Source organism: Pelodiscus sinensis, chromosome 5 (assembly GCF_049634645.1).
Source record: "Pelodiscus sinensis isolate JC-2024 chromosome 5, ASM4963464v1, whole genome shotgun sequence".
Classification (NCBI taxonomy): Eukaryota; Metazoa; Chordata; order Testudines; family Trionychidae; genus Pelodiscus; species Pelodiscus sinensis.
Window position 1 is genome coordinate 11,833,901 of NC_134715.1, and position 19,533 is coordinate 11,853,433.

General features: G+C 46.9%; 1 protein-coding gene across 3 annotated transcripts in view; it reads right to left on the minus strand.

Annotated features, from left to right (window-relative positions):
• The window catches only part of HPSE (heparanase), a 35,611-nt gene extending 16,744 nt beyond the window's left edge, over positions 1-18,867 (minus strand). Inside the window, exons 1-4 of one of the 3 annotated variants that reach the window (XM_075929505.1) lie at positions 18,663-18,864; positions 8,209-8,354; positions 6,160-6,285; positions 4,996-5,169 (exon numbers count right to left, since the gene is read on the minus strand). In XM_075929505.1, coding sequence (XP_075785620.1) covers positions 4,996-5,169; positions 6,160-6,285; positions 8,209-8,354; positions 18,663-18,829 — 613 coding nt within the window. In that variant the 5' untranslated portion in view covers positions 18,830-18,864. Of the gene's footprint in view, positions 1-4,995; positions 5,170-6,159; positions 6,286-8,208; positions 8,355-18,662 lie in introns of all 3 variants that reach the window. The other 2 variants (XM_014570808.3, XM_075929506.1) reach the window with 2 other exon arrangements.
• Between the last annotated feature and the right edge of the window lie 666 nt (positions 18,868-19,533).

The following is a 19,533-nucleotide window of genomic DNA, read 5'->3' on the forward strand; positions in this document are numbered from 1 at the left end:
TGCACTGGAGCCACTGGGGCACTGCCAGCTCTTATGGCCCCACCAGAAGACCCCACCGGGCCGAGGGACTCCGGAGAGGAGGCCGGCAAGCTGACCCTGTCTGGAGAAGGGAAGCTATCAACCCAGGCGGCAGCGCCGGAAGGAGCCAGGGCTACGCCAGGGGCAGGGTCACACGCGGCTTGGCGTTGCGGTGCCATTTTTAAAAACAGCCAAGCCGCACCTCAGAAGGAAACGCGCCGAGCAGGGCGCGGGGGAGCAGAGCCTCGCTAGGGCGGGACCGGCCGTGTTGTGATGGGCCAGGGCTGTGAGCACCGAGCGGCCCAGCTCTGGCTCCAGCTCCAGCTCCAGCATGTGGTCGGGAGCCTGGGCTGTGGGGACTTCTGGGGCCCGACCGCAGCAGACTCCAGCCCTGCAAACGGCAAGGCAGAAGGTAAGTGAGGCGAGGCGGAGGGGTGCGAGAGGAAGGGGCTTGTGCTGATGGGAGGGGACAGGTCAGGAGAAGAAAGGGGAAGGCTTCAAGGGGCTGGGGTGCAGGAGAGACTAATGCGGGGGGGCAAGTGGAGACAATGAGGAAAAGGGCAGGAGGGGGAGGTGTCAGTGGGAGGGGGGACAGGGTGATGCTAGGAGAGGAGAGGGGAAGGGCATTGGGAGCTAAAGGGGAGAAGGGGAGGTGCTGGGGAGAAGGCTTAAAAGAAGGGGTGGGCATGAGAAAGGCGGGGATGGAGCAAGTTGTGTGAGGGCACAGAGGGGCAGGAGAGGAATGGGGCAGCGAGTGGTGAGGGGCTGGGCATCTGGGAAAAAGAGGGCAAAGGGGGCAGGGGCAGTAAGGGAAGGGGGAGGCACCAGGAGGGTGCAGGGGTAAGGGAAGGTGCAGGTGCCAGGAGATTCTGGGGGTGAAGAAGAAGGGCAGACACCTGCAGGGGAGAGACCAGCACCAGAGGAGAGAGGCAGGACAAGTGTGTAGAGGGAGGTGTTAGGAGAGGGGATGAGGAGGGGTAGCTCACATGATCAGAATGGGGCTACTGGAGTGGGCACAGGGGGGAGAAGGGCTGGTGGAGGGGGGCAGGTCTCAGGAAGGCTAAGGGCAGTGAGAAGGGCAGGAGTCAGGACAGCAGAGGAGGGTGGGGGGTTGGGGACAGCAGGCACCAGGGGAACTGACGGAGCAAGGGAAGGAGACATGGCAGCAGAGGGAAAGGTAGAGGTTTATAAGATATCTATTAATAACTTGGGTGCCACTGTGGCACATCCAAACAAGCCACATGAACTCAGTACTGGTGCACAACACAAAATTCATTTTGCTCATGGGAGGAAACTCTTAGGCTACATCTACACTGGCATGATTTTGCACAAGAACTCTTTTGCAGAAGAGTTCTTGTGCAAAAACTCTTCCAGAAGAGAGCGTCTACACTGGCATGTGCGTTTGCGCGAGAGATGTGCTTTTGCACAAAAGCATCCATGCCAGTGTAGACGATCTCTTGCGCAAGAAAGCTCCGATGGTCATTTTAACCATTGGGCTTTCTTGCGCAAGAAATTCATGTTGCCTGTCTACACCGGCCTCTTGCGCAAGAACAGTTGCACAAAAGGGCTTATTCCTGAGCGGGAGCATCATAGTTCTTGTTCAAGAAGCCCTGATTTCATACATTAGAACGTCAGTGTTCTTGCGCAAGAACTCGTGGCCAGTGTAGACAGGCAGCAAGTTTTGGCACAAAAGCGGCTGCTTTTGCGCAAGATCATGCCAATGTAGACACAGCCTGACATGGAACGCTTCCCCCAGCCTCTCCACCCCTCAAGTTAATGTCACACACATTGGGTTAATGCAATTGCAGGATAGTTGCATGAGGGGGGTTTGGTAGGGGCCAATCTAATCCCTATTGGTAGGAGGATGGTGGGAAAAGTCCTTGGGGGGGGAAATCACATGACACCTTTTACTTTTGGTCATGTGTCCATCTTGCCCCAAGAGTGTTGCCTCCAGACGCGTGGCTAACAGGGGTCAGGCGTGTGGCTAATGGGGGGGTCAAAGAGTACATTTAAAAAAATTCTTTGGGTGCACACCCTATGAAATGTGCTGCGCATGCCTATGACAGGAAGCAGTAGAGCATGTAACAGCAGGGCTGGGTCCTAGAGAGCCGAATGAACTGCCTGCAGCACAGTCTGAGGGAAGGGATTGGCTGCTGGGATTTTTGGGAAGAGGAGGGAGTGGGGGTGGAAGAGCAAGTCAGGCATAGGGGCACCAGTTTAATAATCTCGCGTAGGGCACCATAAATCCTAAGGACGGCCCTGGTTATCTATACAATTGGGCAGTAGATATGCTATGACGTAAGAGATAGGAAATGTTACACCTACAGGAGACCACTCCCCCCAGAAATGGATTGTTGCATATAGTCTGTTTTCCAGACTTCCATCCAAATTAGTCTGAACAAACATGATGCTCTCCTGCACTTCTATAGCGCCTTTCAGCTGAAGATCTCAAAGCACTTTACAGTGAAGTGATTGAAAACAATTCAATCAAAATAAATCAAGCCCTCAGGGCTGTTCCTACAAATTTTTCATTGTAAAAGTGACTGGCCGTTGCCACATGGTAGTAAATATTTCCATCATGGCCTTGCTCTCTCCCATTTCTTGGCCTGCTATGCCTCTCTTCTCAACCCAGACAGCCTGTCCCCACCTTCTATTATTAGTGATCCTACTTCTGCTGTGTTCCACTACTTGTCTCCCTCCTCACCCGATCCCAAAGTCTCTTCTCCTGCTCCCTCTTAAGACAGCCTAATATACCGCTAGCCAGCCCATTGCTAAACTCTGTATATAACTGCTCTTTCCCTTTACCCGCATGACCCCAGATCTCTTCCCACTTAGCAATAGTGACTGGGGGGGCATTGGCTGACATCCTGCTGTTCTGGACCCCAGCACTGCTCCCCTAATTTACTTCTTCCCACTGTGGCTCCCTAATGGATTGCTGCTATCAATGTTCTGGGTCAGACCAACAGTCCATCTAGCCCAGATTCTTGTCTCTGACAGCAGCCAGTACCATTGCGGAGCTACATAACCCAAAGCTGTGATTCTCCCCATCTCTAACTGTGAAACCATCTGACACCAATTAAAATTCTAGAGCCTTATAGTTCAGTTTGCAAAAGAGTGCAAAATACAAGCCCAAATTCTGCATTTCTGCAGTTGTACAAAATACTGCGGCCCCTTTCAACCGAAGCAGCTATGCAAAGTTTGGGGCCCTGAGCGGGAGCATCATAGTTCTTGTTCAAGAAGCCCTGATTTCATACATTAGAACGTCAGAACAGGATGTTCCTGTTGTGAGCAGAAATTAGTAGTAATGGGGTATTTTCTTTGATGCAATCTTGTTTATTTAAAAGGAGCAAACAAAGTCCTGTTTCTCTGAATGCAGGCGGAATGAAGAACAAAAAGGAGCAGTGTCTTAGCATACAGACCCAAGTCTCTTTAGCCAACAGATGCAAAACCATGTCTTGAGCTTTCTCTAAGCTTTGCCCACCAGCAACAGCCTGGTTTTCCTGGTTTTTGCCTCTGCCTCCTTCTCTATTCTTTCCTCAGTTTCTGGGTATCCCCCCTTCACCCAGACACATCCCCCTGCCCAAAAGTTTAGCAAAAAACCCTTTTCTTTGCCCTCTGAGGTCTGGTCTACTCTACAGAGTTAGGTCAACTCAAGGTATCTTACATTGACCTAACTACGGAAGTGTCCACACTTAAATTTTGCTCCTGCTACCGTAACTGCCCTGGTACACTGACTTAACTTCACCTTCATAAGCAGCATACAGTCAAGGTAAATGTAGTTAGGTCAACTCAGCATGTAGACACTGCTTTGCTTTATTAACTGTTACTGGCTTTCAGGAGCGATCACACAATTCCCCACACTGACAGTACAATCGAAACCAATGCTCCTAGTGAGGATACACACTGCTTACACAAGGAGCAATGTGTGGACACTCACAAGTGATGCAATTACTGTGGTGGCTATATGCCAGGGCTGTGCAATAATTTTTGATGTGGAGGGGGTCACTCCTGATGTTATTGGAGGTGGTGCAGGGTCTGGGATTGAGGTGGGATGCAGGAGAGGATTTCAACTTGGAGGAGGCATGTAGGAGGGGGTGCAGGATCTGAAAGGGGGTTGTGACTTGGAATAGGAGTGCAGGATAGAGTGTAGGGGTTTGGATTGTGCCCTAAAGCAGGAGGAGCTTTTTCCAGGGTCTGAGAGGGGTATGGGTGCAAGAGAGGATTCTGACCTGGAGGTAGGGTGGAGGAGGGTGTATAGGGTCTGGGAAGGAGTTGTCACCTGGGAGAGGGGTGCAGGCAGTGGAGCAGAGGGTTATGGAGATGGAGTGGCTGGGGTGCTAGGTGGAGACTTTGGCCAGGAAGTGGTTACCTTAGGCACCTCCCAGCCAGCAGCCCAGCAGGATCCTGAGGTAGGCTCCCTACCTGTCGCACCCTCACATGTCACTCAGAGCTGGTGACTGCAGGAGTTGTGTGCATCTCTGTGTGGTGTGTGCCTTTTGGCGGGGGGAGGGGTCCTCTGTGCACTGCCTGTGCTGCAAGCATGGCCCCAGCAGCTCCCATTGGCCAGTTTCTGGCCAATGGGAGCTGCAAGATTGTGCTAGGGGCAGAGGGAGTAAGCACACAAAGCTCCCTCCTCCAGCATGTGGCACACAGAGTACATGGCCACTGCTCTGAGTGGTGTGCAGGAGTGTGGCAGGCAGAGAGCCTGCCTGTGGCTCCTGCTAGGCCCTGGGACCATGACAGGCCTGATTCAGCTCACAGGCTGTATTTTGCCCATCCCTGCTATATGTCAAAGTAAGTTAGGTTGCCTTAATTTTGTAGTGTAGTCTTGACATCAGTCAAAACTCCCAGGCAGGCTCACAACCTTCTGTATCTTAGGTAAAGAGGGCTTCTCTACTCACCTCATCTCATGCTTATCTGAAACTTACTATGACTAACCACACACACACACATGCACACCTCATGACCTGCACTTACCATTCCCAAGTTCCCAAGACATGTCGTAATGTTGGGAAGCACAATAATCCAAGAGCAACTGAGCATTGGAACTATCCCACTGCAAGCCATCTTTTCGGAGTAAGGCATTAAGACCAAAGATCAAATCCAGCTTTGAACACTTTGCAAAACTATACAGAATGTCCACTGTACTTCCTGTAAGATGAAAGTGGGGGAGGGGATTATTTTCCTCACAGTTTTGAAGTGCCAGTTGACATAGAACAAATATACAGCCTATTTATTTTCTTAGTGCTGAAGATGTATGTAGCGCATTACAGCCCCCAATTTTATAATTTCAAGGTCTTATCCTACAAGATGCCGAATATCCTGTCAATGCCAAGTGCAAATGACTAAAGAGAAAATAAGACACTACTGGGAACATTTTCAGATGCAGCTCAATGACAAACTTTCAAAGTTGCCATAGGCAACATCGGTTCAGGATACTAGAGAGACAAGATGGGTGAGGTAATATCTTTTATTGGACCAGCTCTGTGGGGGTATATCTACACAGCAAAGTTATTTCAAAATAACAGCTGTTATTTCGAAATAACTTTCCTAGCGTCTACACAAGCTGACTGCTATTTTGAAATTAATTCGAAATAGCGGAGGGCTTATTTCAAAATTGGTAAACCTCATTCCATGAGGAATAGGACCAATTTTGAAATTGCTATTTCAAAATAAGTGCTATGTAGATGCTTATTTCAAAATAGGGAGCCTATGCGATTCAGCGTCCAATCAGTGTGGACACACTATTTCGAAATAGCAAAAAGCTATTTCAAAATGCATTTTGTGTGTAGACACACTGAAATTAACTATTTCAAAATTAGATATTTCAAAATAATGCTGTAGTGTAGACATACCCTTGGTGAGAGACACACTTTCAAGTCACACAGAGCTTCAGACCTGAAGGCGAGCTCTGTGTGTCTCAAAAGCTTGTAGCTCTCACCAAGGGAAAGTTGGTCCAATAAAAGATATTACCTCACCTACCTTATCAATTTAAACTTTCAAAGGCATTTAGGAGCCCTGCTGTCAAAGCTGCTTTTGAAAATTTTATCCAAGAACTCAAATAGTTTTGCAACCTCCCCATTGCATGTTACAGCACAAGAAAGACCTTCCAATTAACAGGTACTGTCGTAGCCATCTTACTTGTAATGGTAGTGTTTTCGTATTTTTTCCAGGCCTGTTCCCTAAGGAGTGTCTTCTCCTGGATGGGCCACTGAGATAGCAGTAGCTCCTCCACAGTTGTTGGAATGGATCTTACTCCACAAATACCTGCAGACCCCAAAAAAATCCCCCACAACAGTCACAATATGATATTGTGCTTAGGCTACAATAAATGGAGAATTGTATGCCACATAAAGAAACAGTTACGTTTGTACAGAGCTGCTCATTCATGAATTTCTGTAGGCTAAATCCTCCTACCAAGTTCGATATGTTAAACATTAAAGAAAGGAGGATGATTGGATTGATATTTTCCCCACTCTAAAATCAAAATAAAGACAGTCATGTTATCAACATCTAAGCATATTTAGTACTTACATTGATGGTACTGCATTTCCACTGGTTTTAAGATTTTTGCCACTTAACAAAAATATTTCCTTTACTGGAAAGAGCTTAGATGTGTGTAAAGCACATCCTTTCTTTAAAACAGTTAGAGTGGAGACAGACAGATTGTGCTGGAATATGGTGAATTAGGACTATAGGTGGCTTTGATTTGACACATTGGTTATTGCTGGAGGTACTTCTCTGAGTGATCATGCTAATGCCTTTAAATCTTGTATGTAAAGAAACTAGTCAGGCAATGTACCATTTTAATAAAGACCCTCAGTGCGAGAAGTAACTGAGGTCAGCAGCTCATTTTGAACAAAACAGGAAAAAACACACTTCCTGCTTGACGCAGTGAGAACTGCTGATCTCATTACAAGAGTGGTGAGAAAAGAGTCTTGGCAGAAGTTCAGGAAATGTTAAGTTTGTCCATCAGGCAGTATTTAAAAAAAAAACCCACACACACACCACAGGACTGAATCCATAAACCTACACCAGCACTGTCAGACAGTAAACATTCATAAACAATGAAGGAGAGCAGGGAAAAGTATAGGAAATATTTCAGTTTAACACTACTATCATTCCACTGTACAGAATGATTTTTCATCAGTGAACCCAACTTTAGGTGGTTAAATTCTCAGCGAAATTCAGCAGAGGCTAAAATTGGCACATGCAAGCCTCCTGTCCAGAAGTAAATGGTGGAATTTCTTTTTTAAAAGCTATCCGTGCTATTTAAATATAAGGGTGGGATTTTCTAAACCATTCAATGTTGTCCTAACTCTGCTTCTCTTAAAGTTACTGGAAGTAAACCATGGAACATGTAGTAAGCCTCTGTCTCCTAGGACAGCCGTGGTTCCTTCCATGTCACTGGAAGTGGACAGAGTGGACGACATACCTGGACATTGGCCTTTCATCCCACCCAAGAAGGTAAAGCAAAATAATTTCCTCTCTTCCATCTATTTTGTTTTTCAGCTAGTGGTTTAGTGTTTGTATGGTGCTGTAATTTTCCAGTTCTTACTAGTGAGGGCAGAGGCTGGGAACACTGTTCGGATGACATTGTATGGAACTGTAGCTCAGTAGAGAGAGATTTCCCATCTGTTAGGTAGGGATTCTGCCTCTAATGTGACCAGTTCTCCACCCTGCCTCTCAATTGTCATCATTTGTTTTTTGTACTCTGGTACCAATCAGAACGTGCTAGGCTTTGTTCACACAAAGTCCCTGCCAGAGCTCATAATGTAAAGAAACCTATGGAGCCAGATGATGGAGAAAGGGCGGCCCGCAGACTGTGATGTACTGGGAAGTGATAGGAAGAAAGACACTTCCAATGACCCATGCAGAGAAGAAACTCCTAAAACGCACTGGGCCCAGTAAGTTGGAGGCTTCACTTAGTGGTAACTCTATGGCAGGTTCCACTCATCTGTGCTTGCCTCTCCCAGCAGCTAGGAGCTAGACCTGAGGGATGCAGAACGTGCCTGTCAACATGAGGCTTGTCCATTGACATGTGAGGATGGATCTGAAAGCTGCCCAGTTGAGCATTCTGACTGCTGCTGTCCTACTGTGGCTGCACCATGCTTTAAAGCACGTTTTTCATGTTTTTATTAATTTAAATCAAAGACATTTTCATAGTTAATATGTTCCCACTGGTTTTACCTTGATTCACCTGCAGTTCCCACAAGTCTCTCTCTTCTAAAGTTGAATTCTTCTCTGGATCAAAGATCAAGAAGTCGGTTCTGGTGCCACCGAATCTCAAGAAGCCTGGAGACAAACCTCTTGCCAAGGTGCGCAGTTTGGGAGAGCTGGGAAAGGGAGTATTCAGAAATGGAACAAACACCTTCATCACAGTCAAGCTGGCTGCAATTAATTATAGACATGGTTCCGAACATCGGAAACATTAAAATCCAGATGCAAATTTTGCAGCACAGGGCCTCAAAGGGATTACTAGAATTCCCCCATCTCTCTTTTTATACCTTCCCTTAGCCATAGGAGGCAAAGAGTGACCTATCATACCCATCCATCTACAGGCAGAGCTTATTACCACCAGCATTCCCAGAGGAAAACCTCAACCCCCTGTATCATTAGCCACACTGCCAAAAGGTCACAGGGTGAGCAGAATTCTGACTAACAAAGTCATCTGTTTTTTTAGGCAGGCAGCTGTGTAGATATGTCTCATTAATCTCTGTATTAATTATTTCCTCGTTGAAATGTTTATTTTAACTTTCTATGGTCTTTTTAGCATTGTAATAAGTCTTTAGCTTTGTTGCATTAAGTCCTTTTATATAGAAACTTTGTATACTTTCCTATAGAACATAGAAACTTTGCATTAAGTCTTTACACATAGAAACCTTGTATCTTGTAGACTTTGTACCCTCTTTTGCTTAATTGATTGTCCAGTTGAGTGAACGAGGTGTGAATGGATAAGGCATGAAAAACAAGCACCTCAAGGCACTGGCAAAGATTGGAGGGAGGTGAAAGCCAGATCCAAGAACAATGGGACCTGTGAAATGGGCTCATTGAAAGAAGACTGGATATATGGACACCCTGGGAGTCAGTAGTGCCTGCTTTTGGAAGCACCCTCTTTGACGGACAATGTGGCAGCATTGAGACACCACCCAGAAGAAGGTGCCACAGAGGTCTAACTGTATATGCATATGATGACTCTCACAGATGATGCATATGCATCTGATGACTAACTTGCAGGAGAGGGAAGACACTATAAGTCTTGTAGAGGGACCCCGGGTTTTTGTCTTGTCAAAATAGGAGCACCAATCCGGATCAGCAGAAGCCTGGGTCCACTCTTCCTCCACCTAACTCACCTGGCCAGTGCAATTAGGGGGAGCAACTATTGGTAACAACAACAAGACTGTGTGTGTGTGTGTGTGTGTGTGTGTGTGTGTGTGTGTGAGATATATCATATGCATATGATAAGTGTTGATTTGATATATGTGCTACCAATAAATGTGGCATTTTGCCTTTTCCACCTGAAAAGATCCCATGCATCACTTTTAAGTACAACTTTTTGGTGGAGAATTGTGAAAGGGGGAAAGATACCATGAGCATGTACTGGATAATGAAGGATAAATGTTGAAAAATGTGGAAAAAGCGATGATAAACCTTGAAACAGAGTACTGAACAGTGATCAATCAATTAGGTGTGCACACCCCTGGCTGTAGAATCCCTGGGTTAGAAAAATGATTATCAGTGGTTCCCAAAATTTTTGGCATCATGCCTCCCTTTTTGATTGTTAAAAAACCCTCATCCCCCCCCCAAAATAGCAGCAAAATTTGTGGAGTAAAAAAAAAAGGAACTGAACAGGGCAGCAAAACTTGATGGGGGCAGAGGCTGAGTTGCCTCGTGCCCCTCTGGAATTTCTTCACACCTCCCCAGGGGGCATGCCCCCGAGTTTGGGAACCCATGAATTATAGCAGTGGTCCCCAATGTGGTGTCTGTGGGTGTCATGGCACCCGCCAGGGCATTTATGTGCACCCACCGCATGGTCTGAGCTGGCTCCACCTCTGGCGCGTAGCAGATGCGTGGTGCTGGTGCCGGGCACGCAGTGCATGGGTGGCCCCTGTCCTGGGCGCATGGCACATGCACGGTGCTAGCCCTAGGCACATGGGCGGCCCCAGCCCCAGGAGCACAGCACATGCATGGTGCCGGCCCTGGGAACATGGCGCTTGTGCGGCCCTGCCCCTGGCTGCGCGGCATGTGAGCAGCTCCACTCCCGGGCCCGGCCGCCCCAAAAGGTTGGGGACCACTGGAGTCTTTGCTTCCCCCTCGCAGGGTAAGGGTGCTAAGATAAATTAGTAAAGAAAGAGTTTGTAGGTATCTATACCCTCAGCCATAGAGTCCTGAGACTCTGGGAGTTTTAGGGTCCCTGCCCCCAGACTACGAATGGGTATAGTAATTGCCGGTATAAGATACCCTCGGCCGTAGAATCCCAAGACAAGGACGGAGCTTAGTGCCTCCAGTCATATTGCAGATTTGCAACACTGTGTTGGAGATATTTGCTTAAAGCACTGTGTGTCGGGAACATTTACTTTGTAACATTGTGGGATGCTTTGCAACATTGTAAGAGGTTTTGTATACTGTTTTTGTATACTTTGTAACATTGTGGGCTGGGAATATTCTCAATAATGTTTAGAAAAAGGGAATCTGGGGTCAGGGAGGGTGTAGTAACCCTTATAAGAGAGGGAGATCAGGAAGAAAATTGAATTATATAAAAGAGATTCCTTTTAAACAAAGCCTGCATAAATTTGGGCATAACCTATGGATGGAACAGGCTCTTGCTGACATCCACACAACTGCAAACCTAGAAAAAAAATTGGCTAAATATTTTCATATAAAAGCCCTCAACTCAAATAAAGTAGCAATAAAAAAAAGCAGACATAGTTTGGCTCCTATGAAACCTGTAATGAGGCGTTCCTCAAATTGACTGAATATAAGAATGCAAATATGAAACTTCAAAATGTAAAAGCCTCTGCTGCAGAAGTGAAGAGGTGGAAATGCATGTCCCTCAGTACTAGGACATGGCTAGTTTCCCTTAAGGATGGGTAAGGTTGCCAGATGGTTTCAACAAAAATACTGGACACACTTGACATTACATCACAATCTACATTGCATCTTATTTAGAAAATACTGGACATTTATATTTTCTCAACTTGTTTCTCGAACAGAATGTTCAAATACTGGACTGTCCAGTTCAAAACTGGACACCTGGCAACCGTAAGGATGGGTACTGAGAGTTAAAGCAACACTCTCAAATTTTTCAGGAATATGCTTAAGAAAAAGGACCAGAAGGTGTTGGGGCTAGTGAACAAGCCCACCCTCCCTTGCTAAATTGGTAATGGGACAGCCTATGTCCAGGGAAAGGGGCCATTCAGCAAGGAAAAGAGGATCAGGCCCAGACAAGCAGGCAGGCAAAAGATAAGAGAGTTTAATGGCATTGTGGCAGAAGTGAGAAAAAGCAGTAAATTCAGGCACTGGAAATTTAAATCCTTAAAATAATACTTAAAATGGTAATAGCTGAACCAATGGTAGTTTTCATTTTATGAGATAAGCAAGCATTGTAAGGCGGGGGGGGGGGGGGGGGGGGGGGAGGAACCAGGGAGAAGTTAACTTTACAGAGTCTGGAGGGAATTTAGCAGTTGTTGTGAAAATGCTAAAATATTATAGGAAAAGAATTCTTGATTTCTTTGCAGCCATTCTGAATGAAAAATGGGCCCTTTTCCGAAAGAATGATTGCAAATAATCTAGGCAAAGAAACAATCTGATAAATTTGATTATGGATACTTCAGTCAAATTTGCTAAAAGAACATTAAGGGTTTCTATTGGAACTTAACTACCCCAAATGAATAAAAGGGAATGTAATCTTTGTACAGATATGTAGAAACAGTGTTAGAAATGTTCAGAGAATATATGCATGTATCTGTGTGTAAATATAAATATATATTGTGTAAACAGGTGAGATTTTTAAGATCCAGCACTCCTATTTTGTAGGCTTAAAATGAATTGTGTGTTTTGTTTTCAATAAAGCCATTTCATTCAAAGTTGTTTAATAAAAGTACAGGAAAACTCTGTGAGCATAAAAGAAACAGTTACACCCTATACAAAAATTAATATGGCTAAGTAATGTTATATGAACTAAAAAGAATGCATGTTTTCCTTGTGACATGCAACGTATACCGTAGAAGGGGTGAAAACTGCAAACAAATTAAAATCCTATGAGGGTTCCAGGTTCCACAACAGATTGTAATTTCCTTTTCAGATTGCTTTGTGAGAGAGCAGGACTAGTAAAAAGAACTCAACACTCTAAGTCTGGCAAAAGTGATAGTGTACCTTTTTAAGATAAAGCTCCTGATAGCTTTGAATCTAAAAGCAAGCCAGAAAGTGTCTGTGAATGCAAATGACCTAGCTGGCAGCACAAAGAAGCTTTGCAGGTAGACGATAGTTTGATCAGCACACTACCTGAAACCAGAAGCTTCAGGGGGTAGCCAAGTTAGTCTGTACAGAAAAAAATAACAAATGGTCTGGTAGCGCTTTATAGACTAACAAAACATGTAGATGGTATCATGAGCCCACGAAAGTTCATGATACCATCTACATGTTTTGTTAGTCTAAAGTGCTCCCAAACCATTTGTTGTTTTTTTAACCTGAAATCAGAAAGTTCAAATTGTAACCCTCTAGAAAAAAAGGTGAAAAAAAGTCAAATCTAGAAATAAGAGAATCTAAAATTGAGAACTACAAATAGAACAAATAACCCTAAGTAAGGAAAAGAGGTGTGTATAAGCAATGCTAAATGTGAAAACAGATACAAAAGGGGGTCTGCATAAGCAAAGATTTCAAGGTGGTATTAAACAGACTGGCCTCAAAGCTATGTTGTCTAAATAAAAGGCATGCTATCACAGGATATTTAAACACCTACATGTAAGATCCACAGAACTACTTGTTATTTGATGCTAATAACACTGTTTAGCACTGAGCTAAATTTAATGTTCATGAGGAACCCTGTAATGATGTATAGTGTACATGATTTCCTTTTGGAAAAAGAAAAACATTTAAGAATGTTAATAATGGGCCTTGGAAACACATCTCACACTTAAAACTCCCCAGTTTTATGGTAATAATGCTTCTTGGCTATTGTCTGCATAAATGTAACAGCAGAAACTCACTAGAGGAAAACTGAGGTACACCTCATGAATTTGATGATTAAACAATGAGGTAATTCACTCAAAACCTTTAAGGGGCAGAAGCCATTGAAACCTGGCCTACCTACAAAACAAAAACATAGGTAACTATAGGAGTAATTGTAAGCAAAGAGAAGAATGAAAAGGGATATTTGTACATTATATTTCTGGATGAGCAGGAATATGTGTTCTTGATCTTATAACTGGAATGGTTAGGACCTAGGACCTAATCATTCTAATTATAAGATCAAGAACACATATTCCTGAACATCCAGAAATATAACGTATGCCATCATGTGCCAACAGTGTCCTTCTGCTATGGATATTGGACAAACTTCTCAGACACTTTGCCAAAGAATCAATGCACACGAAACAGACATTGGACAGTTTCACAAAGAAAAAACAGTTTCTTGCCATTTCAACCAGCCTGGGCATTGTCTCAATGACCTTACTACCTGCATCCTGCTTCAAAGAGGCTTTAACACAAGACTTCAAAGAGAAGCCTCTGAACTTTCATTCATGCTTAAATTTGACACTTTGCCAATGGGGCTTAACAAAGATGCTAATTATCTTACCCATTACAAAGATAGCTTCCCCAATTATCACCTCTAATATCATTACCTCATAGACATTAACCTCCCCCCCCTCTGTTCTAAAATCTGATTTGTCTATTTTATGTGTTTTTTTTTTTTTTTTGGTATCCCTTTGGTATAGATGGTCATGCCAATTTTCTTCCGCAATTTGATCTGAGGAAGTGGGTCTGGCCCACAAAAGCTCATCACCTAATAAACTGTCTTGTTAGTCTTTAAAGTGCTGCATAGTCCTGTCTTTTGTTTCAGCTGGACCAGACTAACATGGCTACATCTCTGTTACTATTGTATCTTGTAGACTTTGTACCTCCTTTTACTTAATTGATTGTCCTGTTGAGTGAATGAGGTGTGAATGGATAAGGCATGAAAGACAGCACCTCTGGGCTCTTGCAAAGGTTGGAGAGGGGTGGAAGCCAGATCCAAGAACAATGAGAAGAATAATGGGACCTGTGAAGCGGGCTCATTGAAAGAAAACTAGACATACGGACACCTTGGGAGTCAGCAGCAAGTGCCTGCTTTTGGAAGCTCCCTCTTTGAAGGAGAATGTGGCAGCAATGAGACACCACCCAAAAGAAGGTGCTACAGAGGTCTAACTGTATATGCATATGATGACTCTCACAGATGATGCATATGTATGTGATGACTAATTGGTGTAGAGCTGCAGGAGAGGGAAGACACTATGGCTAAGTCTACGCTACAAGGTTTTTGTGCAAAAACCTGTGGCACATCCACACCTCAACTGAGCTCTTGCGCAATTAAATGGGCAGTTAAATGGCAGAACAGAGGGCTTTTTCCGCCATAGGTAAACCTCCTTTTCTGAGGCATAACTGATTTTAGCACTACAGCTATTGCACAAGTAGGCAAGTGTGGACGCTCCAGAGGGGTTTCTTGTGCAAGAAACCTCTATGGGAAAAAGCACAGGTGTGGACACTCTCTTGCGCAAGAGCACATCCCTTTTGCAATGTGCTTTGAGGTGTTGACATGCTCTTGCACAAGAAGTTTTTGTGCAAAAACCCTTGTGCAAAAGGCTTCTTGGGCAAAAACCTTGCAGTGTAGATGTAGCCTATAAATCTAAAGCATTTTGCAGCAGGACCTGGGTTTTTTTTCTTGTCAACATGGGAGCACCGATCTGGATCAGCAGAAGCCTGGCTCCACTTCTCTCCCACCTAACTCACCTGGCCAGTGCAGTTAGGGGGAGCAACCATTGGTGTGTGTGTGATGTATCATATGCATATGATAAGTGCTGATTGATCTATGTGCTACCAATAAATGTGGTGTTTTGCCTTTTCCCCTCGAAAAGAACCTGTGCAGCACTTTTAAGTACAACAGCGGTTCTCCAGGAAAAGTCCTCACTTTTGAGGAGAATGGACTTGAGGGCATCCTTTGCAAACTAAGGCTGTTTTTCAATGTTCTATTATGGTTTTCCTCATCTTCCAATTATAGGAATTTTTGGAGAGGAAGTTATGGCAAAGCTTTCACCTCATGGCTGGATGCTGGGGGATGCATGTACCCACATTTCATTTGTTCCGCCCCTGCTTCTCTCCTTCTCAAATGAGGAAACAATCTAGCAAGTGATTTGAAATACACCAGGGTCTCATCTTCGTGAGACGGTTGCACTGGCTTAACATAAAATTAGTTTTAAATTATGATTTATTATCGACCTATGCAACACTGAAGCTCGTCATTCTGAAACTAAAAAAGAGCCCACACAGAGGCTAACATCAGTTGGGCTAACCAGATTAAAAAAGAATATTTCAGTTAAATGGGTGCTCTCTGTGGCTGTGTCTAGGCTGGCAAGTTTTTCCGCAAAACCATCCTCTTTTGCGGAAAAACTTGCCAGCTGTCTACACTGGCCGCTTGAATTTCTGCAAAAGCACTGACGATCTCATGTAAGATCGTCACTGCTTTTGCGGAAATACTATGCTGCTCCCGTTCGGGCAAAAGTCTTTTTCCAAAAAACTTTTGCGCAATAGGGCCAGTGTAGACAGCAGAGATTTCTTTTCCGCAAAAAAGCCCCGATCGCAAAAATGGCGATCGGGGCTTTTTTGCGGAAAAGCACGTCTAGATTGGCCACGGACGCTTTTCCGCAAGAAGTGCTTTTGTGGAAAAGTGTCCTGCCAATCTAGACGTGCTTTTCCAAAAATGCTTTTAGCGGAAAACTTTTCCATTAAAAGCATTTCCAGAAAATCATGCCAGTGTAGACATAGCCCTAGTGTACAAACAAATTCTCAGCTGGAGTCATGTGCAGGGAACTAGCTCCTTGAGCCCCATCACTGCACAGGAAGAGGCAAGACTGCCCCTCTTCATTCTGACCTAGTGGCAGAGACAACATTGCACTTCATGGGTGTTATCTCTGTTATGCAACAACAGTGCAGGAGATTATCAGCCGCCAATTACTTCCTCCTTGCCACAGAGCCTGAATCATGAACTTTCTGATCAGATGTTTTTCATTCTACTTTCACTTCGCTGTTCAATGTTAGAGGTTAGAAGTACACTAACCCATGCACTGGGAGATTGTTTCACCCTCTCTGAGGCAGGTTGAAGATACCTTCCCTTCCTCCCTCACCTCCACTTACTGCTGGAACTGGGAATACCGACAGCAGAAGGGTGACTGCATGAGCAAGTGGCCCCAAGCTCTTATCCCCAGAGCTCAGGCAGTGGGAGAGGCAGATTTTCTCTGCAGCTTGCTAGAAGGAAGATGCCCACATCTTGGGAGACAATCCTCAGTGTCCAAGCCATGAGAGAAGGAAGTGCTTAACAAGTCAACATTAATGCATTAATCCTCAACACCCCTGTGAGATGAAGGTAAAACAGACTTGGCAAAGGAAAATGCAATATGGAGGCCAGGAAAAGGAGAAGCCGGGTGAGGGGAGGAAAAGGGAAACACATGGGGACTAAAGAGTAAGGGAATGTTGAGAACAGAAATGAGACAAGGAGGATGAAAGCAGGTGCAGGAAACAGTCAAAGGAAGAACAGAGATAAGAGTCAAAACAGATGCAGTCAAAAAAAAAAAAAGATTTGTGGGTACAGGAGGAGTGAAAGTGGGAGGTGGAAGCTAGAAGTGACATGGAGAATCAGAGCAAAAGGGAAACAGGAGAGAGGAAAAATTCTGGTGAAGGTTAAACATGGATTGATTTATTTGGTGTATTTCTTTAGGAGGGCTGTGCAGCTGAGGGAGGACGGTTTTTCAACAGGCACAGATTCAGCATCAGGCAGGGACAGAGCTTCCTTGGCATGTGTCTCACTCCACTCTAAGCAAAAGATGTAAGAATATAAGAGTGGCCATACTGGGAGAACCCAAAGGTCCATTCAGCCCAGTGTCCGGCAGTGGACAGAAAGAATTAACAGAACAGGTAATCTCATTCCCAGCTTCTTACAAACAGAGGCCAGGGCACCATTCATGCCCATCCTGGCTAATAGTCATTGATGGACCTGCCCTCTATGAATTTATCTATGTCTTTATTGAACCCTGTTATAGCCTTGACCAAGAATTCCACAGGCTGACTGGGCATTGTGCGAAAAAAATACTTCTTCATGTTTGTTTTAAACCTGCTGTCTATTACTTCCGCTTGGCAAGCATAGTTCTCATGTTAGAAGATGGGAGTAAATAACACTTCCTTGTTTACTTTTTCCACAACAGTCATGAGTTTATAGACCTTTATGACATCCTCCCTCATAAGTGGGAGAAGAGCCCAAAACCTGCACCAAGATTGAGAGGTTAGTTCACTTTATTACCCTGCTTAATGGTCAGCTGGGAGTTAAACACACCCTCTCTCACTGGAGGACTCTGCTTTGTGTTCTGGTGTTTGGCCCCTCTCTGACCCATGGTAGCTGTACTGGTGCTCTCCTCTCCTGGGATTACATGGGGGATCCTCTCAGTGGGTCTCAGCCTGACCTTTTTCTCAGCTCAGTTCTCCTGCTCTCAGTTCAGTTCAGAAAGTCCTGTGGGTTTTGTGCTCAGTCAAGGTGCTGGCGTGACAGCTCTACAGAATAAAGCGCCTTGTTTGTCCTCAAACACACACAGCATGGGCAGCTGTCCTGTGAACTCCCTCGAGCCCGGTTCTGCCAGGGGGCACGTTGCACTGCAACACCACACCTGGGGCTGGCCCAGGTCAGCTGCCTCAGGCTGTGAGGCTATAAAAGCGGGTGTAGCTGTCCAGGAGGACAGGCAGTCCCTGGGTTATGTACAAGATAGGGACTGTAGGTTTGTTCTTAAGTTGAATCTGTATGTAAGTCGGAACTGGTACATATTGTAGGGGAAACTCTAGCCAAACATTTCTCCAGAGCTCAGTTTTATTCTCCCACACCTCACTTCCCTCAGTCCTTTATTCTCAAGCTGAGGTGTCTGCTGAGAAAAGCCGCTCTGCGTCTCCCTGGTCTGCTGGGGGGGGCGCTAGCTTCGTGTCTCCCTGGTCTGCTGGGGGGGAAGCAGCTAGTGCAGGGTTGCCTCACCCCGTTTGTAAGTAGGGATCTGATGTAAGTCAGATCCATGTAACCCAGGGACTGCCTGAATCTCGGCACAGAGAACAGCCTGCACGGACACGGGGCGTCAAGCCAAGTTTTTCCTTCAGCAAAGGGACGGGCCCTTCGGTCCAAGGTTACCTCCCAGTCTGGGGGGAGGCCCCATCGGGCTCCTGGGTCCCCTCTGCCAAGCTCTGAGCAGGAACTTCCTTTGTCTTCACGTTTTCCCGGTCCTGCAACAGGGCGCACACTGGGGCCGGTGCGAGCTGCCAGGGAGAAGGCAAAGCCCAGGGCGCCGCGGGGGCTCTCACGGGGTAGGACCGGGAGCAGCGCAAGGGGGCGGCCCAGAGCCCGAGCCGGGGGCACTTACCCCAGGATGGCGACGAAGCGGGGCTCCCTGGCCAGGTTGGCGTCGAGGGTGAGCGAGAGGAAGGCCGGGCTCACCTCCCGCTCCGGCGCGCCGCGCAGCCCGGCGCTCAGCACCGCCACCGCCGCCGCCCCGCCGGCCAGCAGCAGCCCGAGCAGCCGCCGCAGCATCCTCGTCCCGCCCGCTGCCGCCTCTGGCCCGGGCCGGCGGGGCGGGGCGGGGGCGGGTTTGGCGGGGCAGCCCCCACGCGGCGGGAGTCAGCTCCACCCCCCCGCAGCTTTCTGCTCCTGCCTCTCGGGCAGCCACCGCCCAGTGCTACCCTCCCCGCGGGGTCTTCTCCCCCAGGCGCGCCCCCCCCGCCAGCTGTTCTCAGCCTGCCCGCCCCCCCGGGGAATCCAGACCTCCCCCCCCCGCCAGCTGTTCTCAGCCTGCCCGCCCCCCCGGGGAATCCAGACCTCCCCCCCCCCGCCAGCTGTTCTCAGCCTGCCCGCCCCCCCGGGGAATCCAGACCTCCCCCCCCCCGCCAGCTGTTCTCAGCCTGCCCGCCCCCCCCGGGGAATCCAGACCCCCCCCCCCCCGCCAGCTGTTCTCAGCCTGCCCGCCCCCCCGGGGAATCCAGACCTCCCCCCCCCCGCCAGCTGTTCTCAGCCTGCCGCCCCCCCCGGGGAATCCAGACCCCCCCCCCCGCCAGCTGTTCTCAGCCTGCCCGCCCCCCCGGGGAATCCAGACCCCCCCCCCGCCAGCTGTTCTCAGCCTGCCCGCCCCCCCGGGGAATCCAGACCTCCCCCCCCCCCGCCAGCTGTTCTCAGCCTGCCCGCCCCCCCGGGGAATCCAGACCCCCCCCCCGCCAGCTGTTCTCAGCCTGCCCCCCTCC